Source organism: Myotis brandtii, unplaced genomic scaffold (assembly GCF_000412655.1).
Source record: "Myotis brandtii unplaced genomic scaffold, ASM41265v1 scaffold529, whole genome shotgun sequence".
Classification (NCBI taxonomy): domain Eukaryota; kingdom Metazoa; phylum Chordata; class Mammalia; order Chiroptera; family Vespertilionidae; genus Myotis; species Myotis brandtii.
Genome location: NW_005369934.1, coordinates 2595385 through 2619811, shown reverse-complemented (window position 1 = coordinate 2619811; position 24427 = coordinate 2595385). Strand labels below are relative to the sequence as shown.

At 37.6% G+C, this 24427-nt stretch overlaps 1 protein-coding gene across 2 annotated transcripts in view; it reads left to right on the top strand.

Annotated features, from left to right (window-relative positions):
- MDFIC (MyoD family inhibitor domain containing) overlaps positions 1-24427 on the top strand; it is a 69924-nt gene that overhangs the window by 14216 nt on the left and 31281 nt on the right. The window contains exons 2-3 of one of the 2 annotated variants that reach the window (XM_014548945.1): positions 10160-10267; positions 20875-21150. In XM_014548945.1, the coding sequence (XP_014404431.1) occupies positions 10160-10267; positions 20875-21150 (384 nt within the window). The remainder of the gene's footprint in view (positions 1-10159; positions 10268-20874; positions 21151-24427) is intronic. The other variant, XM_014548946.1, reaches the window with a different exon arrangement.

The following is a 24427-nucleotide window of genomic DNA, read 5'->3' as shown; positions in this document are numbered from 1 at the left end:
TCTCCTGCCTCCGCAGCAGTGCTAAGGATGTCACGACTGATGGCTTAGGCCCACTCCCCACTGCGAGAGGGACCAACACCACCCCCGCCCCCCCCAGTGCATGACTCTGGTGCACCAGGCCTCTAGTGTTATATAACAGAGGATTAGCTCTAGTATAAATGTGTGTTCTCTAATCTTAACCAAGTCATCTCTGCTACTCACCTGTATTTTCATTTCTAGTTAATTTCTCCTTTTGGTCTATCGTTGCCTTTTGCTGTTATGACATTGTTTTATAAAGACTCAGATTATATTCTAATTCCTTCATCGCTGAGACATTTAAAGTTATATTACCGCCAGCTGCTGGGTATCTGGGTATTTTAACACCAGTTCTGGGGCACATGGCTGATATATTAGCCCATCTTCATCTCTGCCCTGCAAGGGTTAAACACAACTAAAATAGTCTTTGAGCTCGATGCATCACTTTTCCCAATTGACCTCTCTCAGTCCTCACTCTTCCTGTAGCATTTGACAGGATGTGTTTATTGCTTGAATTTTCACCCCTCTTCTGCCACTCTCCTCCCGCTTTCTGCTTCTCTAGCCGCACTGGCTTCCTCTCAGTGCCTCCAATGCCCGGCGTTTCTTTCTGTTTCTGGGCTTTTACAGACCAGGTCTCCCTCTAGACTTAATTGTCACTTCCAAAAAGAGGCCTTCCCAGACCTCTCAATCTAAAATGAGTTTCTTTATTCCCCATAGAACCCTTTCCTTCCTAGCCATTGTCACAATTTAAATTTATTTTTGCTATTCCATGACTAATGTCTGCCGGCTTTAAGTTGCATTCCCAGCAACTAGCATCATCCCAGGACCGCAGTAAACTTCCAGTAGACTATTTTGGATGATTGGCTGTGGGAATCAAATAAATTGTGCTTTTTTTTCTCCACTCCTTCCCTTTAGCAACTTTTGCCATCGCGGAAACGCATCCCTGGCTCTTCCCACTGTGCGTCCAGCATTTTCCTTCTCCCAAGCTTCACTCACGTTCCTTGTCTCCTCACATTTCCTGACATACGGGCAGGCCTTCTGTGATTGCCCCCTCGTCTGGACTCACGGTGCTTATCTTCATCTCTCCTAAAGGACTCGTTAATTTCAAAATTACAGCGCACATTGTGATGGGCCTCTTCCTGTCACTGAGAGGAAGGCCCCATAGAGGCAGGATTGGCATCTCATTCTGCTCTGTAGCCTGCACAGTGCGTAGCCCAGGGCCATGCACAGAGTTTGTTCCTAATACTTACATGTTAATTGTTGAATAAATGAAAATCTGTACCTTTTGACAACGTTTAGCTTCTCTGTAGGAGACTGACAGCTTTGAATTGTTTAAGCTGTAGTAAATTGCCTTAAAATGTGGAGTGACTATCTTTGTTTCTCTTAAGGAGCTGATTTTCTCAGTCTCCAGTTCATTCATACCAAAGGATGCTTTTTATTAGTAATATCGACCATATTATTACTTAGAGCTGTTTTATAGTCAATGAAAATTTTCAAATTGATGATCTAACTGGGCCTATCAGCAACTTTTTCAGGCAGATGGGATAAGTATTAGCTATAGATGACACTGAGATCAGAGTCAAGTAGCGGTTCTGCTGCTGCATGGCTAATATCCTGAGTCTCAAATCAAGGGAATAGAGGGAAGAGTAGAGACTTTGTGGTCTCCTAAAGATTGCATTGAAATTGCAGGGGAGTTGGCAGTTTTCCCTAAGTATTACCTAATTTAAAGCCCCAAATTCTATAGTATATTTCCCTAGTTGGAAATTATTGCCACTCTACCACTATTAATGATGTGACTGTATCCTGCCTTTGTGTTGGGTCAGAAAAAAAGTTGGGAAAATTGCAATATATACCATACTCCTTTAGAATTTCATCTTTGTTGTGAGTAATTCAAGGCAATTCCTGCTCTAAATATATTTAATATGTACTTGATCTCTTAGAAAAAGGGCTTTTTAGTTTTCAGAACTATTGACTCATTGCCTCCATGAAAACTTGGTTTTATTCCAAGACAGAGGATCTTAGCATCTGCTGTTCTTTTTGTGGTCTGAAGGTACAAATGTCATCTGTTTCATAATATTGGGAAAATAACTATTATAATTTGTACTTGGAGCCTCGTTAAATGGCACGAGGTTGGTGGCACAATTAAACTTGATGTGCTATAAGGACTTATTCTATTAGGAACATTGATATATTAAACCAAAATCAAGGTTTACTAGTATGCTGTATATGAGTCTACTTTTTAAGAATAAAAGTCCTTTTGCCTGAAGAATTATAAATGTCTGCTTCTTGCATCTTCTTTTGACATTCTATCTAGAATTGGAGTAAGCTGTCTCTTTCAGTTAAAAATCTCTGGAATAAGTAGCTTTCTAATCAAGTGTTTGCAGATATATTGGAAAGAATATTTCTTTAACTATTATGGCTAGAGTTTGTTCTTGGAGTAAAGTCTCTTATAATAGAGATACAGTTTACCTATGAGTCATATTAATAAGTAAAAAAAAAGATCAGCTTTTTGAATAATATATGAATTCATATGGTATCAGTGGTATCTAGGCATTTGGGACAATACATAATTAGTTTGAATTCCCTTTGAGAGGGAGATGTGGATGTTAAAATAAATTGCTGATGAAGCATATACTTTGGAGAACAGTGTATTTCAAAACTTTGTGCAATATCAGCGATTTCTTTCAATGGTATGGAAGTATAGCATAACACTGAGAAGATTTATTAGGGGCAATTTTAAACCATTCTTACTGTATAAAAGTTTATAGGTTGCTCACTTAGGAGTAGCTACTAAAAGAAGAAGAATAACACATATTTATAGGCCTGCTGGGAAAACATTAGTTCTATATAATTGTGGGCACCATTGTTTGCACCCAATAAAACAACAATAATAAATTTCTTGTGTAATAATAATCAGTTAAGAAGACTTAGAGTTGTGGAATAAATATATTATGAGGGAGGAACAGAGTTTGGAATAAATTGATTTTATTAGGTAAAATTGAAAAAACTGCCTCTATAGAAGGAATTACTTTGCTATCAGGAATAAATATTCCAGACGAAATTGTTCTTGCACTGTAGAATATCTAATCATTCTCACCTTGAGGGAGTTCCATCAAAGCTTCCAGTTCTATCGTGGAAAATAGTCTATATACACAGTATATGTAGTATAAAATGTGATGAAAGCAGTTTACCACCTACTCCTGGGGTTTTGAGACACATAAACAAAATACTGTACCTTCTCATGTTTTGCACTCTGAAATTGGTGCAGTTTATCATTGCTATCTCAAATATGTTCAGAAGTTTTCTTCCTGAGAAAGAGGGACCAACACCACCATTACTTAGCCAAGGGTTCCATCACTCCTGGCTGAGAATCTTTTTCAGGTTTGTTTATTTGGATAAACATTGGGTCCATGATCAGTTCCTTGTCCCCCTTACGCCTAAATTAAACCAGGGGTTTGTTGTAACACTCACTGGAAAGAAGTCTTTAATTTAGTTTGTTTTTCTGATGACATCTACAGTGTTAAAGTAAAAATATATAAATGGAACAGTTCGAAGAGTGCCTATTTAATGTGCAAAGAGCACACACGTGTGGGAGGGCTCATTTCCGCGTTTAATTTTGTTTTTTACTAAAAACTCACAAAAGCCCACTATCACTTCTTGGACCTAAAACACAAAATAGGATTCTCACAGCGTCAGAACCTACAGCTCTGGTAGGCTGAGTAGATGCGATTATAGCATCTATCATATGTCAGTAATAATGACATAATTGAGTATTCATCTTAGTGCATCAAACACTGAATTGCAACGAATTGAAAATATGGGTAGTTTATAGTCTTAGAATAGCATTTCTTGGGGAGCAAGTATGATCTTGAACATTTGGGGATGGTTTTAGTCTTTTCCCTTTTATTTGCTGGCATAGTGTTGTTTTTACTTCCTTTCATTTTAATATAAATGTGGAAATATTTGCGGATGGTCTATTTCTAAGAAAGGCTTATTATTACATGTATCTCAGCGACAATGAATCCCTATGGTATTTTTTGGGCCAAATATGAAAACTCAGTCCCTTGGAAAATTATTGTTATTCAGGTAACTTAATTTTTATGTCTTCATAAGGGCTGCTTCAACTGAAAGTGTTTCCAGTCAGGCCTGATGCAATTCCTCCTAGTATGCCCTACAATTTTAAAATACTTAAAATCTCACCTACTGTTAATGACTGTGTCTGAAGACCGGAAGAACTGGAGGTGTCACAGACGACAGGTACAAGCATAGCATGGTGCTCTTTGTTTAGTACAGGAAGGTAACACATGTGCCAAGCCAATTAGCTTCACCACCATAGTCTAAATAATAATAAAGAGGCATATGGAAGAAAACGGAAAATGAAATAATGGCCACAAGCTTGTCTTACTTGTTAGCCAGCTCCTGGTCAGACATAGTCAAAGGGCAGCACACCACACCTGTGCTTAGATAAAGGCTGTGTGTCTGTAGTGAGGTATGAAATGCTATCATTTATATTCTAATCCTGCCTAAAATTTACTTGCCATGGGGCATTGGGCCACCTTTTTCTTATAGCTTCAACTTCTGCATCTTCAGAATATAGACGGAGGTACTCCCTGCCCTCACTACTTCATGAGGTTGGTAGAGGGTCAGCCATGAAAACCTAAATGGAAATGTTAAGACTAAGTCTCTAGGTGGATATGAGTGATACACAGTGATGGGAATAACCGCTATCTAAGTTAAAGGGAGAAGTACAGTATCGCCCTTAGTTATTCCTTGGCAAGAGTGAGACTCTTCTCTCATTGCATTGTCAGGCTGGTCCAGGGATAACTACACGAAAGAACCTAGCAGAGGAAAGCAGAGCGTGGCCTTTCGGATTCTCTCCTTGGTGATCCAGGAGTTAGGGGAAGGAGTTGAGTAGTTACATGATCCTAAAAACAAAAACCACAAAACACATCAACAGAGTTTCCCACAAAAAACATGAGGAAACAAATGAGACACTGCACTCATTAGACCCTCTTTATTTTTTTATTGTTATACTTGTAATCCTCACCCAAGGATATTTTTTCCATTGATTTTAGAGTGCGGGGGGTGGGGGGGAGAGAGAGAGTGAGACATTGATGTGAGAGAGTCACATCAATTGGTTGCCTCCTGCACATGCCCTGGTGGTGGGGAACCTGCACCAAGGTTCGTGCCCTTGACACTTAGGTGTGGAGGCTGACACTCTAACCACTGAGCACACTGGGATGTGAGAGAGTCACATCAATTGGTTGCCTCCTGCATATGCCCTGGTTGGTGGTGGGGAACCTGCACCAAGGTCCGTGCCCTTGACCCTTAGGTGTGGAGGCTGACACTCTAACCACTGGGAACACTGTTCAGGGCGACCTTTCTTTAATTGAAAATTAATTTCCAATTCTAATATAAAATGTTAGATATTAAAAAGAATATTGCAAACATAACCACTCATTTAACAAGTAACATCTTGCCAAATTTTCTTGAGTTTTCTTGTTTGTTTTTGAAGAAAGAAACATTTTTCTTCACTATGGAAGATTGAATATATTCCATTCTTTTCAGAAATCACACTTAAATGATAGTAGGTTAATAATAATTTTTAAAATACTTAAGTTTAAGGAGAGAGAGAATAGAAAATGAAGCAATGGCGAATCATAAATGTTAAGTATTTTCTGGAAGATGGAAAGTAGATGGAGAAATAATAACTGACTTTGTAGCAGAAGTCAGAACCTAACTGTTAACGTGACACACTATGGTACTGTACCAAAAGGCTCAAATCTAGAGGCATAAGGCATGTGGAAACTGGGATGAATTTAAGATTAGAGAAATATGTCATTTGAAAGTCTGGGTACAAGAAGACTTAGAACATTGGTTCACCTCCTGCCCCCAATCTGAGCAGCCATGTTACTCTTACGCCGACCCTCACAGGGCACAAGAAAGTGATGCTCTGGAGAATTTAAACCAGAGAGGCTCAGGCCCTGGGCATCTGGCACAGCAGAGCGTGGGAGCGAGAGGCACACTGACCACAGGGGCTCAGTGAAGTCGGCTGCCTGAATGATGAGACACATACACAGGCCTGTCCTCTTTCCCCGTAAGCACTGATGGTCGTGATCTAGACATCGCCAACCATTAGAGAACGATATTTATTTTCATATTCTCTTTTGTTCACCAATATTCCCGTTTTGAAAAAAAAAATGGAAGCTATTTAATCTTACTCCCTACAGGTTGCCATTGTCACTAGTAGCAGCCCTCAGCCCCTGACACCTGGCTAAGAGCACAGGGGCCAGGAACCTTGTTAAATTAGTAATTGTTGTCTGTGGGTGGACAGAAACGTGCTCAATCACTTTATCACTCCGTCTGGTTAATCTTTTTTTTCCCAATGAATGTTCCTAAAGTGTCACACCTTCCACCCTCTTGTACTTCTTTCTCTAGAAGAAGAAAATTTTGATAATTATGTCAATAGATATTATCTAGATGGCTTAGATTCTAATTTATAAGACCCCAACCAAGTGGGTGCTTACGTCGATTCCTTGCAGATTATTTTCCACATGTTGACAATGAATCATGGACCTATCCTCTTGCAATATTAAAGTTGGGGAAACTGCCTTAGAGATCAGTGTGTTCAACCTCTGTGTCTTTTTTGGTTTTGTTTTTTTAAAAATATATTTTATTGATTTTTTACAGAGAGGAAGGGAGAAGGAGAGGGATAGTTAGAAACATCGATGAGAGAGAAACATCGATCAGCTGCCTCCTGCACACTCCCTACTGGGGATGTGCCTGCAACTAAGGTACATGCCCTTGACCGGAATCGAACCTGGGACCCTTCAGTCCGCAGGCCGACGCTCTATCCAGTGAGCCAAACCGGTCAGGGCAACCTCTGTGTTTTTGTAGTTGACAAATTGAAGCAGAAACAGGTAAACAGTTTGTCCGAAGATATCCAGGTAGTTAGTGGCAGAAGCAGGGCTATATTTTTGAAAATGGTCTTTGATTATCAATGAGAACATGTAGTTATCACTTGCAATTTGTGAATCACAACGTGGTTTGTGTGGTAATGGAAAGGCTATATTAACAGAAAATAGACACTAGAAATTAATAGGAGTTTTTAAAGCCCCAGGTAGACAGACTTATTCAATTCACTGTCTAATTGCTCATTTTGTTCTCCCCTAAGTATTTGCCTTTATGATAAAAATTGCTCTTGGTCAGCATTCTATCCATCTGTAGTTCCAGTATTAGAATTATGATTCTCCAGGGTAGTGCACAAGGCAAGAGATAAGGTAATCCCCAGAGAGGGAATATATTTTTTGAAACTCACAAGGTATCACTAAAGGGTGTGTGTTGTTCAAATAAATCCTGTGGAGTTGGAACAAGGTTGAGAGCTACTGGTAGAGAATTGTGCTTTAAATGAATAAAGGAATCTGATTTAGGACATTGGAATTAAAAAATGTGAAGATAAATATGAAACAGAATGATAGTCTCACTTCTAAAATCAGAGCAGATTCATAAGAATAATAGCAAGATTCCCTCACAACCATTCATTTACTGTTAAAGAACATCAAATAATTCATGCTATTTTCTCTAGCTTCAGAACAATTTTTACCCAATTTCAATATCAATAGACTTGTACATTGCAGAGAAATGGATGTGTTTCTCTTTTTGAAAGTAATTAAAGGATAAGATTTCTATAAATGTTTCTTAATATTGCAAATTGTGATTATAGTTTACATTTGTATGCAATTGATGGCCCTTTTATGTAACTTCCTAAGAACTCTTTTATTGGGAGTGTCCTGATTGACTGTATTTATTTAAGCTGATTTCTGGTCAGTAATACCGAGAGTGGTCTTGTAAGTAAATAAGTTATTATAGTAGTAGTTTATATGGTAAAGAAGCACAGTATTTGGAAGAATATTGACAAGAAGGGATTACAGAAGCACGTTTCATGCTTTTCTAATATGTTTGTTAATATTTATCATTTTAATTGGGCAGTAAATGTATGGTCATGTAAGTATTCTGTAGCCACACTGGCTTTACAACAGGTTCAATAAATATGCTTACCTGGTCTGCTTCAGGGCATGGCTGGTGTTGTTAGTCTGGCCTGAAACCTGTTACTCATTCTCTTTGAAGGCCTCTTCCCCTCAGGTCTCTGTTGAAATGCCATTCCTAGCTATCCAGACCAACATAGTTGGCCTTGCTATTCTTTGTGATAGTTGCACTTTTATAGCATTACCATAATTTCAGATTGTATATCCTGTTTACTGTTTGTTTAGTTACGTATTTAATATGTTTTTATTCTATTTAACTAGTCTTAGCACTATGTCTGATACATAGTAGATGTTCAATAAATATTTGATAAAAGAATAACACATACGAACGTATTTCATTTATAATGAACCTTTCTACCCACTCTTTTTCTTCAAGTGCTAAGATCTCTTATAGTTTTGGTTGTTGGTCTTTTAATAGTTCCAGTTATTTCTAACTTTTTGTCTACTGTTGCAAATAGAGTAATAATCTTCTAAATGTTGATGAAATAAACAAGATCTGTGGTGATGAATAAATATGACGTTATCATTTTTCCAATTCAGTTGAATTCCAAATAATAACTTGCTTTTTAATTGCACAGTGTGTGTGGGAGAGTTGTTGGGTTTGGAGGATGAAGATACTTGTCTAGAGCTTCTAAAAATCATCTAGGTTAAACAGAAGCCATTACCGGTGGGGGGGGGGGGGGGGAGGTGTGGGAAAAGGCAATTGTGTGTGTGTTTCCCTTGTTTACTTTTCTAAGTTAGTAATATGTACTTATTAAGATGTATTTAAACGATTGAAATGGTGAGCTGTTGAATAGTATTGTTTCCTCCTATTGTTCCTTTATTGATTTTTCTAAGTGACCACTGTTCAAAAGTGCTGGGCACTTGTATATAACACTTGAATGCTCATTGAGTGACGATACAAATGACATGCTTCTTGCTACAGAGGAGCATATAGTCCTGTGAAGAGGGCAGATCTTGAAACAACTTTTGTTCTAGGGGCAGAGAAGAAGGAGCTTTGAGGTCAGCATGTGACCCAGTGCTGACCAATGGGATGTCTCCTAGAGGCTTTCTGGAAAAGGAATTTTTGTATTCTTACAGAGATGGTTAGAAAGAGTACCTTCATTTATCAAGGCTCTAATCATCTCTAGATGTGATATCTGGAGTTGTGTCAGAAAGTCTTATAACTATGAGAGAGTAGTCAGATGGGAGAGTTGACATGCCAAGGATGACAGTGAAGACATTGAACCTGCAAAATTAATCATACTAGAGATGGCCTGTCTTTGGATTTCTTGTTATGTGAGATAATAAATATCTGTAAGCTCTGTGAGGGCAAGGTGTTTGTAAATATCGTTCACTGTAATATCCTTTATGCGAGGAATAGTGGCCAGCACTATAGCATATACTCAACAAATCTATCTATATAAAAGCCCAGCGACTGGAACAACCGGTGGCTATGACATGCACTGCGGCAGCCAACCAGCCTGATCTGGGCCCCGATTGGCCCCTCCCCCTGGCCAGCCCTACTCCCAATAGGCCCCCAACACCCTGATTGGGGGCAGGGCCTGCTGGCCAACTGCCCGTGGCCCCTCCCTCCACCGGCCTGGCCTGATGGGCCCCCATCGGGCGGGCTGGCTGGACCACCCATGCACGAATTTGTGCACCAGGCCGCTAGTATTTTGTAATAACTTTAGTTAGCAGACAAACTTACCTCCACAGATTTTAGTGGGTTTTATTGCGAAATTAGAAGAAGAAATGTTTGTACAATTAGTCTCACTCGTATTAATATTTAAATATGGTTAATGAGTTTGTTACTTAGTGTTTAGCCACTTTCTGGTGTTGAAGTTTGGGTAATATTTTATTCCCACAGAGGTTAAAATAGCCATGATACAGCACTGATTTTTGTGTGAAAGACAATCTAAAATTCACATTCAGATTTTAAAGCATCCCTGTAATGAGGCAGGAGGGAGAGATTTCATCTCAGGAAAAGACAAGATGAGAATAATGAGCAAATAGTGTTATTATTACTTACTTATATATTGAAAGCTTTCCATTATCTTTAAGCTGCAATTTATAATAAAAATAATTTAATATTTATATATGTGACTATATCCCTGCAGGTTTGGAAAACTTTATTGCACCAGTTTTCTGGATATTGTTATTATATCAGATAAGCAGCTTATTCATTACTTCCTTATGCTGGAAACGTGTCAGGATCACCTATCAAGGTTGGACATGATAATTAAGACCATCCCTGTCTTAGAGTCAATTCTTAAAGCTTTGCTTGGAATCGTAAATTTTCAAATTATGTCAGAAAAACTTCATCTATAATGAGAATTGCTATTAGGACTAAAGCACAAAGGTTTCTTGGTGTCAGACCATATCTTAAAGGAATTTATTGAAGAGTGAAAAGCTATTCTAATAACAAATACTCACCAATGAACTTTGAAGGTTGTGAGCTATACTAAAGCTCTGGGGAATTCATAAGAACAAAATTTACTTTTCTTCTGATTTACCTTGAATAAGCTACTGGAAATAAAATTTACTTTTTAAGTGTTAAGGTAGCAATTCATACTTCCCTCTGTCTGATTCCATATCTTCTGAGGTTTCATCTGCATTTCCCCTGCTCTAACCTCAAGGAGATACCAGTTTTACTTAAGCATGAAGTCGGATTTACTTTTATTTTGGGGGGGGGGGGAGGGAACTTTTAGATATAAAATATGGTACTGGCTTTTTTTTCTGCTATTGACAAAAATGTCACTTAACTAGTATTTTTGGTGAATTTCCCTATACATACGGTGCTATCTATAACTTAATCTTTAATTCCCTTGTTATAACAGAAAGAATTTTTTTGAATCCTTTCTGTAACTCCACTATCCACATATTATGCTTTTACAGCAATTCCCTAGACTCATGAAGGTGAAGGATGAAGTTTATAATGGTATTGAATATCAAACTGTTGCTTGATTTATTCAGGAAGGTTGTTATATACTGGGATCAAGTGACAGCTTAAAAGCTGGTATAATTCATCATCATCAGTTAATTTTCACTGGGTGTCCACTGGGTGCTGAACATTGCACAAGGCTCTTTGTCAGCAGGTATGTGCCTGATAAGGTTGATGGAACTCTAAGAAGACGGAATCTTGTCCTTAAGGCGCTCGCTATATAACAAAGGCAAGTCAGCAAATCCCCAGTGTTGTTAAGCTCTCTGTACAAAATGTATGTAACTAAAAGCACTTTATTTTTTGAAGAGTTGTTGTCACTAAATTTATACTGCTACCAGAATAAAGGGTACGATGTTGGATGAATGAAGAGTAGGTGTTTATTATGGTCCAGTTCTTGGCTGACCAGCACTGATTTTTGTGTGTGTATTTGCATAGACACTTTTTGTATCTGTACCTATACTTTAAAAATATTCCTGCCTAATGAGACCCAGTTATCCTTCCAACAAACATATGTGTACTCTGCCTCTCCTTAATGAGAGACAAATCAAAGCCACATCCAGATGACCCATCTAGAGCTAGTGTTATGCAGTCATTGTTCCAGACTCTGGGTGATGGTATTCTTCTCCTGAAATGATTGAAAAATCTGATCTTGATCAATTTTGGATGTAGCTCTTTATGATCCTGCAACTTATGGCTTAAAACATATCTGATTGACAATGGTGAAGGAAGTATAGTGTAGGTAGTCACACTGTAACTTCTCAAGTGTAGTACTGGTCTAAGGAATATCCATATTCCCTGGGTAAGGACAGTATGAAAGATGATGTGGCCATGAACTACCATCAGCATCTCTTTACTTAGTTTCTTCCTTAAACTTGGCCAGGATTACCTGCTAAAATTTCTCTTGCTGGGTGTACTGCACAGCCATCTCTGGGAAGGGCTTCAGGAGGATTCTCTTGCAGGGGCCTTAATGGTTCTTTTCTTGTTGGTAATATGGACTTAGATTCAGGGATTGCTTTAGAGTGGAAGTCACGAGCCTTTATTTGCTAAGCTAGGGATTTTTCTAGCACTATACTTTCTTTAACATCTTTATTAGCATCAATATCCTTCTTCTTCTTTTTTTTTTTGGACATGGTGGTAGAGGACTTCATTTTCTGGTAACTGCCACCAAAAGTTGTGTCAAATAATGATCTTTGACTGTAGTCCATTGCTTGCCACATTGGTTTTTGAGCTCTGAGCTCCCTGTACCTCCTTTAGTCTCAATTTAATGGCTTCCTGTCACTAGATCTACTTCTGTGAGTGATCAGGCTTGACCCAAGGATGGCGCCTCCTTCCCCAGGCTGCATCCCTTGTGAATGAGTTATATGAACACTGATGGGCAGTGGGCGGGTGAGGCACTTGAGAGAGCCTGGAGTTTTAGGCTTCCACAGGTCCTGCACCTCCCTAATTTTCCCTATTCCATTTTTCAGCACTTCACATTTACCTAATCAGCTAGAAAAAATGTGGCTGCTGAAACTCAGCTAACATATACAATGATATGAACTTTAATGGTTCCATGTCACTGGCCAGGGCTGTTGCTTATGCTTGTGTATCTGTGAATGGCAGAAAGGCAATTCAGCCTTTGCTCTGCTCACCAAGGCCTGCTCTCAGGCAAGGAACGCTTTTTGAAATTTGTCAGCACAGAGGGCAGTACCTTCTTCAATTTACTTATTTGACTGTTGCTGGTTAGGGCTATGTTGCTTGCAGATAAAACCAGCTTTCTTTACTAAAAGTTGCCTACTTTTTTCAGTGGGCTTTTACCTTGGCAAGTTAGAATGGCGTTTGTTGTGTTATTGTAGCAGCTACTGGAAGCCATACAAAGCCCAGTATACTGACATGTGAGTAGCTTTCTACAGAGTTACCCTAAAGCTCCAGTCTTCCTTATTATACATAGGATCTGTGGCCCAAGGACTGATGGCAGCTGATTTGCACTAAGTACTTTTCACACTTTTGCTTTCCCACTAATGGATTCATTCAAAAACAAAAGAAATGCCTTTTATATCTTAAAAAAATATATGTCCTGAATATGCCCATTATTACCTATGAGAAAACTCGGGAGCGATTCTTCAAAAGACGATTAAGATATTATCCCTTTTAAAGTTACCAAGTTATAAAATTTTCAGTATGTACAACAGGTTGCTGGAAGATTATTTCTTTGTGTTCTCTTTTTATTGAATTAATACATTTTCTGTCATACAAAAACACCTTTTAGGCTATTTATTTTCTGTAAAATATAGGTATATATACTACATTCATTTAGATATAATTATTATAGAGTTATAAATCTAAGCAGAGGGCAACTTTGACAGTTAAGTCAAAGAAAAAAGGATATTGTAGCAAATACAAATCCTGGTATGATCTTTTAATATATAAATAAAACTTGCAGACAGCAATCCATAATAAAATCTGCTAACGTAAACTGACAATATTCTATTCTCAAATATATGACTCATGTAATCCTGATAAATTAACTAGAAACTATAATATACAATAGCTGACATTAAATAAGGCCAAACTTGTCATTCATTTGAGGATAAAAACAAGCATTAGATCCCACTTCTAGGAATATATCCTAAGAAACCTAAAACACCAATCAGAAAGAGTGTATGCACTGCTGGGTTCATAGCAGCACAGTTTACAATAACTAAGCTCTGGATACAGCCCAAGTGCCCATCAGTAGACGAGTGGATAAAATGCTGTGGCACATTTATGACCAAGAAGGATCTCTTACCCTTTGAGACAGCGTGGAGGGACCTGGAGAGCATTATGCTGAGTGAAATAAGCCAGTTAGAGAAAGACAAGTATCACATGATCTCACTCATATGTGAAATCTAAGGAACAAAATAAACTGATGAACAAAATAGATGCAGAGACATAGAAACATGTAACAATCTGATGAGTCTCAGAGGGAAGGTGGGGTTGGGAAGAGATTAATCAAAGAACTTAAATACACATATGCATAACCTATGGACACAGAAAATAGCATGGTAAAGGCTGGGGGCAGGGGGGAGTGGGAAAGTGCAGGCTAGGCTAGAAGGGGTCGATGGGGAACAAAAGGAGGCATCTGTAATACTTTCAACAATAAAGATAAATAAAAAAAACAAGCATTAGAGTAAAGTTACACTCGGAGAAGATAAATAAAGATTTTTGTTATCATTGGTTTACTGTATAGGGACTTTTCAGTAATACATGGGAATTTTAAAAGAAAAAGTCTGACTGAATTTCTTAATCTTTTGATTTTATTTTTCTATCGAGTCATGATTTTTTTCTGAAAAAAAATGAAGGTAATGTTTGTGTATTTATTTGACACTTGTTCATTTACAAGAAGGTTTGGGTTGCTGTATAGAAAAAACATTTAAAAAAACCCTGATAACATAGAATAAAAAATGAAAGCCAAATAGTAAATCAGAAATAAATGGCAGAAAAGTAGGAAAGGGCAAAAAAATGGTATGGAACTGGGAAGTTAAACTAACCCATTCACACAAGGCTCTGTCATTTGCTCTCATTTGTCAGTGATGATCCAAATGACCAGCGTGATGAAGTAAGTTTCTCAAGTTCACAGAACCAGGAATCACTGGTCCTAGAATTCAAACCATAATAAGTCCTGTTCAAAGCCTATGCATGTCCCACCGTCTGTTGTTTGAGGAAAGCAGTTGTGCACATTTGCTCCTGATATCAGTGACCAACTCGTCCATTTTGGTTGGGACTGTCCTCGCTTTAAAACCAAAAGTTCTGCGTCCCAGCGCCTCCCTTTGTCCTAAGCAAAGGGGATGGTTGGCCACCTGCCTGGCTTCCTCCCAGCCATGGCGAGGAGAGGAATGTGAGGGAGTTAGAAAGTTGTCTTCAAATGGCAGAGGGCTGAGTACCTTCCCTCCAAACTCCATGACGCTTTAGCCTCCCTCAGTGGTAATCAGCTCCTACATTGTACAGCTGAGCTGCTGCTTGCTGAGTTCTACCACAGTCTGGATTTGGTGGTGGCCTCCATTCTGCTACTGATATATTGTGTTGTTTCTTTTTTTTTCTAGTGAGTGTGGTATTTCCTGGGTCACTTGGGCTAGGGGTAGTTTAAGTGTATGTATATAGACCATACATAGTTGTTAGAAGGCCTGGGTGGACGCTATCAAAGTGTTCTAACAGTGAATCCCAGCATTCATCTCATGGCTAAAGAAGGGTTTATTTCTTATGTAATAGTACGAGGTGATCATTCCTCGTCGGTGAGAGGCTCTCCTTCCCGCTGACGGGCAGACGCCCGCTGTCTGGTTTCTCCAGCATCCCTTAAGATAGTGCCCTCACGTGTGGTCACAGCTGGGCCGCTGCCAAGGGCAAGAAAGAATGCATAGACAGAGCACACTCAAGTCGGAAGGCTAAGAACAAGAGGTGGCAGAAGTAATTTCTGCTTTCATTACTTAGAGCTCACATGGATACATGACTGAAACAGATGCAAGGAAAGCGGGGACATGGGTTAGCTGAGAGCCCAGAACACTGGGAAGAATGGATTTGTGGGAAAGCTAGTAGTCTCTCCCTTCCAGGTTTGACTTAAACATGCTTAAGTACTTTCTATTTTTTTTTCAAATGCAAAAAAATGATTGATTTTCCAAACAAGTTCTTAAGTTTTATTGTCTTGTTTTGGGAAGAGGTATCTCCAACCCCTGCCACCAGTGATTTAGTCTGCAATAGTGAAAACTGAATTACTGTTGAAATACTATTAGATGTATGATATCATCATAAGAAAATCCCCTCCATCCTGCACATTCCCCATCATACAGTCACAGAATTGGACTGGTATTCTCAAATTGGTTAATGTTCCCAAAAAGTCACAATTCCAAAATATTTTTCATATATTAATATATACAGTAAATAAAATGAATATGGGATACAGTATATGATGAAAGAGTTCGGAAGTTTAAGAGGTGAATACAAATTTCTGGAAGCCCTTGGAGTGGAACTAAGGAGACGGAGGTAGAAAATGCCAGGAGCTTCCGGACTGTGTAGGTGTTAGGATGCAGGGGCCACTCAGGGTCTGCCCACTGAGAAAGGTTTGCAACAAGCTGATGAACAGAGTTGTCCATTAACACATTTATTTTAGCCTAAATTTACATTACAATAATAAATACAATAATATAGTTTTATTATATTTGTGCATATTGTTATTGTACATACATGCATATTATATATATACATAATAAAAGTTTTGTTTTATATATGTGTGTATATAAATAAAATCTCTACCATTGTGTGTGTGTTTGTGTTTGTCTCAGTCTCATAGTGACTTCAGAGTAGCAGAGTTACTGGGTACCCAGTAAAAGCTTATAACTATCTTTGGGAAAAATAATTTTAATTTGCATCAAGTCATTTTTACTCCCCTTCCCCCAAATATTCTATTTAGATCATTTTGTTCCTGACGATTTTAAATTCTAAGGTTTTAATTTTGACTTTTTTTGTACAACGACCTTTTGAAATAAATGGCATAATTCTTTGTAGTTTTATTAAATTTTATGTAAAGAGACCAGCAACTGCAGGTGATTTGCACATGGTAATAGATTATATGCCATGGAAAAATGTTGCTTTTGTTGCTTCTCCAATAGGCATAGTTCCAAGTATAGTTATTACTAAGCTACAATATCACACATTTAAAAAAAATCATCAAAAGAATTTCATGCTATTGACTCATTACTCCCATATTTATTATTATTATTGAAAATCAGTAGATCTAATTCTATTGGCTTCCTTCCTGATTGAAAACATTTGAACCTAGAAAGCACAGGGTTTCTTAAGACATTTGTAACTATTCATTATGGATCTTAAACTTACAATCATGCTGCATTGTATGAGCAATGATTTAAAAAAATTCTTTACAATACATATGATAATCGGGTTACCAATGCTATCAAGGTTTGAAGATGCTGAATGTTCATATAACTGGTATTTAAATTTTTGATGTGTTTTGCATTTGTTACTGAATATCAAGAATACATTTTTTTTGCCCATATAGAGTAAGTTTAAAATGGGGTCTTTTGTAGAAGCCTCCAGCCTGTTTAGAATGATATAACAGATGCCCGAATGTTCACATATCAAACAAAATGCCAGCTTTCTGTAGAAAAAAGGTGTCAAAAAGTTTCTTTGTACCTTTAACGCATGCGATTATGTAGTACAAAATGCAGAGTTTGTAAAATTTCTTGAATATACAGGCTAAAAATGAATAATTCAAAACAAATCTTAAGTTCTACATTCTATTGTCCCTTTATAACGCAGGCAGAAGATAGCAGTGCGCTCCCAATAGAGCTGAATTTGCACAAGTTACACCTCTGACAATGCCAGATGGTCTATGGTCTACTTTTGAGAGCTGTCACATATGTAAAGATTTGAAAAAAGAAAGACAGCTGAATGAGAGCAGTGGATCGTTAAAGGGAGAGCGAGGGTCCCTAGGCATCACTAGTGTTTTAAGAGGCATTGTGTTGTCGCTCCCATATTAGCATGTTGCTTTTTTTTTTAAAGCCATACACAACTTTTACACAATAAGAAAAAAAAATCGGTCTAAAACCAAGTAGTTATGTTGTTTTTTTTTTAATCAGAGGTTTTTGTTCTTTATCCAAGAATAAAATCATGTTTCTGACTTTCAGGTGAATTTTACTGTAAGATTCAAATGACATCCATGAAAAATTATCAATGGAAGTGAAAATAAATGTCTGTTGAGATATCTACTATATCTAGGATTTATCCAGTTTTAATCTGATTTATATGGTGCGTGCATCTGACAAAATCATAAAACTAAGAAAATTTTAATGTGAAAAAATTAAAATGAAGAGATAATACTTGGTTACTAGATCATAATACAAACTATAATAAAAATAATTAGGTGACAGTGAAACAAAAATTAACGTGCTATCCTTTGTCTGCCAACCGAAATAGGTATCATATTGAAAACTGAAATGTAGGTAAATCATTAAGGATGTGTTTGAATATCACTCCAGCCATACCCAGTAATTTGCATATAGTCAGTTTTGATAGAAAAAGACAGGATCTGTCAGTTTTAGAATTTGGTGGCAAGATATAGTTCTCTTTTACCATCTTTATTATTAATTATTGAGAACGTTTAACTGTTACCAGTACATAGTGATTTTAAATTTATGTTAGATTATGGAATATGACAGTACATTTTTGATTGATAAGAAGTCTCCCCAGCATTGGTCAATGACATTTCAACTTAACTGAGCTCTCAGATTGCTTGAGTTATTTTCAGAGAAAAAGTGGCCCAACACATTCCATTTATTGGCGAGATTACTGGAAAGTGCTCTAAAAAGAACACCAAATTAGTTTTAACTCTCTTTAACTGTCTTCTTTGGCATCCCTTTAAATAAATATGTATAACTAGCTGTATGTTCAATAGCAGTCATTAGGATGTCATTCTCCTTGATACAAGGAGTTACAGGAGCAGCAAATTAATCTCTAGATCAAATGGTTACTCACCCATAAGAAATAGCTCTCCTTTTGCAGATGCCTGGACTGCCAATTTCAGTTAGAAGAAGGGTGTGTAGAGCTTTTACATAGAGAAGTAACCTCTTCCTCTTTTCATCAGAAGTTAGGAGAAAAAAAATCTTTGATATATTTTACAACTATTAATTTGTGATATTCACAAATATTTAATTTTTGACAATTATTTTCCTTTGTTCTTTACTAAATAACTGAAAAATGCTAAGAGGGATTCATATATTAGTTTTATAAATCAGGTATTAATGTTAATAGACTTGATGTGAAACCATGCTTATTAAGTAAAAGAAATTTGTCTTTATCTTGAAATCTGTACATTCATAAATAGAATATTTTGATATTGAACAAGGAAAGAAGTAAACAATGTGTGCTAAATCCCTACTCAAATGCAAACTGTTCTCTTTGTCAAAAATATATACCAAGTCTTAGCTAGTCCCTAGATCACAGATAATCAGTCCCTTTTAGACATGATCAGTGCCATGTACCAGTATAACTGTTGTGGCTTTCATACATTATGTTTTCTAAGTTGAAGAGTTCTTAGTATTCAGACTTAATTTATATTTTTTAACTGTTCATAATCATAAGTTAAAAAGACTAATTATAACAGCAGTTTTAGAATCTGAAATTCCAGGAAATTATAAAAGTAAATTTTGACAATGAATGTTTTTGCTGTTGCTGTTGTTTTTAACTGAAGAAATGCTTTCATTGATAGCATTGCTTAAGAATATTAGTAAATAATCTCATTATTTAACCAGTGTAAACAGATAGCTTTTTTTGGGAGATCAGAGCTCTAAGCTTCAATACCCAGAATCCATTTTGGCTAATTTAAATGAAAAATAAATCTATTGTCAGCACAGAGATCCTCCCAAGAGTTACCCAGCTAAGGGTTATGCCTGTACATTCAGAGGGGCTTCTCTAATGAAAACTTCACTGCTGCACTGTTGGCCCCATGATCTGCTGGGAAGTGGGCATCGAACGCTGCACCCCACAGTATTTCTCTATACTGTCCAGCTTTCATACCCGAATCCATTGTTCTTTTCCTTTTATTTCAAAAGATAATGGAGTAGTTAACCATTATCAGGGATAGCGAGATAATACTTCTGTGTCTCTGGCACCAGAAAGAAGACCTGGTACATAGAAAAGAATTCACTTTAAAAAAAAATTCTTTATTGATTAAGGTATTACATATGTGTCCTTATCCCCCCATTATCTCCCCATCCCCCCCCACTCATGCCCTCACCCCCCCTGTTGTCTGTGTCCATTGGTTAGGCTTATATGCATGCATACACATCCTTTGGTTGATCTCTCACCCTTACCCCCACCCTCCCCTACCTTCCCTCTAAGGTTTGATGGTCTGATCAGTGTTTCTCTGTCTCTGGATCCATTTTTGTTCATCAGTTTATGTTGTTCATTATATTTCATAAATGAGTGAGATCATGTGATGTTTATCTTTCTCTGACTGGCTTATTTCACAATTCACCATAGCTAAGATTTGGAAACAGCCTAAGTGCCCATCAGCAGATGAGTGGATTAAAAAACTGTGCTACATCTACAATGGAATACTATGCTGAGGTAAAAAAGAAGGAGTTCTTACCATTTGCAACAGCATGGATGGAACTGGAGAGCATTATGCTGCAACAGGCATGGATGGAACTGGAGAGCATTATGCTCAGTGAAATAAGCCATCAAGAATCCACTTTTTCTGAATGAGTGTCAAATTGTTTTTTTCAGATTTCTAACTTCAATTTTCTTAAAAACAAATCACTTTTCCCCTTCTGTTTTTATGCCCCTTTCATAAAGTCACTTTTGATGACTCCCTTTCTCATTTTCCCCTTTAGTAAGGATATTTTCTCTGCATTTATTCTTTATTATTTCTGTTACACTAGAGGCCCGGTGCACTCAGGGGTGAGAGGTGTCCCTCAGCCTGGCCTGCACTCCCCACGGGCCTAAGCTGTCAGTCGGACATCCTTAGTGCTGCCGCCGAGGTGGGAGAGGCTCCTGCCACCTCCACTGTGCTCACCAGCCATGAGCCTGGCTTCTGGCTGAGTGGCGCTCCCCCTGTGGGAGCACACTGACCACCAGGGGGCAGCTCCTACATTGAACTTCTGCCCCCTGGTAGTCAGTGTGCGTCACAGCAACCGATTGTTCCGCCGTTCAGTCAATTTGCAGATTAGCCTTTTATTATATAGGATAGGATATTTTCCAATCATTATTATACCCATATGTATTAGTATTTTACTTTCTTTTTCTTTCATTTTTAGTATCATGGATAAAATTCAAAATAATCTGTTACTGAGTATATTTATATTATTTTAAAATATTAATTTCTTTTTTAACCTGATAAACTTTTCCTGCTTTTTAACTTAGCCCAACCTCAGCGCTTGCCTCAGCTTCAAACTTCAGCACAAGAACCAAGTGAGGAGGACATAGACAAGACAAAGAACTGCCACAAAAGTCTGAGCAATGGAAATGGAATTCACCATGGAGCCAAACATGTGTCTGTGGATAATCGAAGACTTTCAGCACCTGTTTCTCAAAAAATGCATAGAAAAATTCAGTCCAGCTTGTCTGTAAATAGTGATATCAATAAGAAGAGTAAAGTGAATGCAGTCTTTTCCCAAAAGCCAGGCTCCTCACCTGAAGGTAAGTTTGAGATACATACATATTTTGCTTGACTATGTGTGAAACCATATTCACTAATAATTATTTTTTCAAGCAAACATACAAGAAGAATCTTGCTTATCTGTAAGACAAATGGGGATTTTGCTATTTACTTCAATCCCCAAAGGAGAACACAGGCTGTGAAAGGAAGCCTGGGCAGCTGACATCCTGCTTATTGTCTGCTAGAGGGAATGGTCATTACTTTAAATATATCTTCTAGACCAGTGGTTCCCAACGTGGGGCCCATGCCCCACAGGGGGGCAATTTGATTTTTAAGGGGGGCGATTCGAGAATGAGTTATTAACTGAATTTTTTGTATTTCTTATGGTTCTAGAGGCCTCATATACAATATATAAATATATATTGTGACATATTTATGTATTTAAGTTCTCTATTATATGTTTTGAAACTTTATTTGCTATTTTTTTCATATCACTTCATATTATGATTTTTTTTAAACAATTGCATAGTGATTTCTTTCTCAGACTTCAACTGTCCTTTCGTTCTTTTATTTTTCTCTTTTATGGATGCCAAGTTCTTTGGAAGCTTGTTTAGACCAAGTTAATGGCCTGCTAGGCTTCCTCCACGTGAATTATATGTTACAGTGTGTGTGTGTGTGTGGAGGGGGGGGCATCAGGATTTTAGAGATGCTTAGGTGGGGCATGGCCAGAATAAGGTTGGGAACCACTGTTCTGTACTTTTTTTAATACCACATTTAAAAATATGAACACAACGTTGTGGTGGCACACAAACGTATGTGATTATTTTTTCTGTTCCTGGCTTAATATGTTATTCTGTGGTTCAGAGGTAAGATCACCTGCTTGCAAATCAGTTCCTAAATATGCAAAACAAAGCCGGGAAAAGATTTGGTAATTTTATTTTCTTGCCAGGGAGAGGGCCAGGTGATCTCTGTTGCTTGACTGACTAGCTTTCTCCAGCCGCCCACCCCATTCCAGGCTCACTGTGGTCTGGCCTTTAGCTCCTCTCAGGAACTAGTTATTACCTCCTTCAACTGGGCCTCATCCTGCACTTGGTCACATTAAAGTCGGGTTAAATATTACGAACCTGAGAAACCTTTTCTTTATTATAACATAAACCCATGTGATGACATTGGGTTTATAACGTACAGACTTTTTTTTTTTTATAAAAATGGCTTGCTGTATTATATTAAAAAAGGAATAGTCGTCTCCCACGTTGAAGGTTCCAGATTTCTCCTGGCATATCTGTTATTCCATTCTTCCTCTTTCCCACTTTTAGCCGTTCTTGAGCTTCAAAAAAATCTCAAATAATCCACCTGATACGTATATATTTTTGTTATTCTCTTTACATTTCTATTTTAATTGCCAGGAAATCTTAAATAAGGGAGATTCTGCGGATGTCTCTGTGAAATTGGCCGTGCTTATTTATAGAGATAAATTGAGTTGTAAATAGAAAATTGTACAGAGAGTTACCAGTAATGTATGGGAGAAAGGATATTACATTTTGGTTACAGGTGTCTCAAATTCAACTGGGGTAAAGTGTTAGGTTGATCAAATAATATGATAATAAAGGGTCGGCGTGGTTCCAGGTCAGTGACACTACTTTCCAAACTAATTAGATTGAAGGGAACATGATTGACACTTTAAAATTAGTTTGACATGTTAGCTACATGGTCATCTCTGAAGCATAGTTAGGCTGTTAACTAAACTGGATCTCCAAGGAGTTGGAAAGGCAATGCAATTTTCTTGAGAAGATCTTCATTTTTAGGTGATTGGGTGAAATAATTGGATGCAATTGAAATCCACTTGTTTTTTTTGCATTTGAATTTGCTTATTATGTCCCAAACCTCTTATTTTCCATTTGCTATTTACTTATTATAAAGAATAGTAATATTGGCATATCAATCCCACTTGAAATTGCTTATGGCATTTTAATAAAAGTTTTTATTATTTGCTTACTTTTAATATCATGTGTGAATCTATTTCTGATGTAAGAATGCAGCTTCATAAGCAACATATGAAGAAAGAGCAAAATCAATATATATAAATGATATATAGTTCTATAAACCCTCTTCCTTTTTCCATCTTTGTTTCTCCCTCTTACATACAGACTCACGCTTATGGCTCACCACAAATAGATGGATGGTGAGTCCCTCATAATCCTGACATTATCACAAATTCTGTCCCAGACGGGGCTTGGGGGCATGAGAAGTATGAAGCACAAATGAAGATGACTAAATATATTGTACAGTGTCCTACCCATAACTTTGCTGTTAAGCTATAGCATTTAGCCAGTTGTAGGTTTATTTTATTTTGATTGCTTGAATCTAGATGAAAATGGCATTGTCCAGGTACATCTTTACTCAGAGTTTGGTGTTTTCATTTTCTTTGCTACTATTTAAGGTTGTGACCTGAAATTGTGTTGTTTTTTTCTGATTTTTAGTTTTAAAGTTAAGTCTGTTTCCTTGGCAGTGCACTGTAGTTAAACAAACAAGCATAAAACCGGTAGATGGCAAATTAAAAGGAAAACAGCGTCAGCTCTGCTGCCAGCCAGCTAGGGGACTTGGGTTTCCTGGGGGATGCTTTTTCTATAAAATGGATGAAGAAAGAGGAAAATCAATATATATAAATGATATATAGTTCTATAAACCCTCTTCCTTTTTCCATCTTTGTTTCTCCCTCTTACATACAGACTCACGCTTACGGCTCACCACAAATATATGGATGGTGAGTCCCTCGTAATCCTGACATTTTCACAAATTCTGTCCCAGGCGGGGCTTGGGGGCATGAGAAGTATGAAGCACAAATGAAGATGACTAAATATATTGTACAGTGTCCTACCCATAACTTTGCTGTTAAGCTATAGCATTTAGCCAGTTGTAGGTTTATTTTATTTTGATTGCTTGAATCTAGATGAAAATGCCATTGTCCAGGTACATCTTTACTCAGTTTGGTGTTTTCATTTTCGTTGCTACTATTTAAGGTTGTGACCTGAAATGGTGTTGTTTTTTTCTGATTTTCAGTTTTAAAGTTAAGTCTATTTCCTTGGCAGTTCACTGTAGTTAAACAAACAAGCATAAGACTGGTAGATGGCAAATTAAAAGGAAAACAGCGTCAGCTCTGCTGCCAGCCAGCTAGGGGACTTGGGTTTCCTGGGGGATGCTTTTTCTATAAAATGGTGTGAAAGGTGTGGATTAGGAATTTCCAAAGTAAGTTTCAGTTCCAAGATTCTATGATTCAGTTCTTTCAGCAACGCTGCCTCATGAACTCTACACACAGGT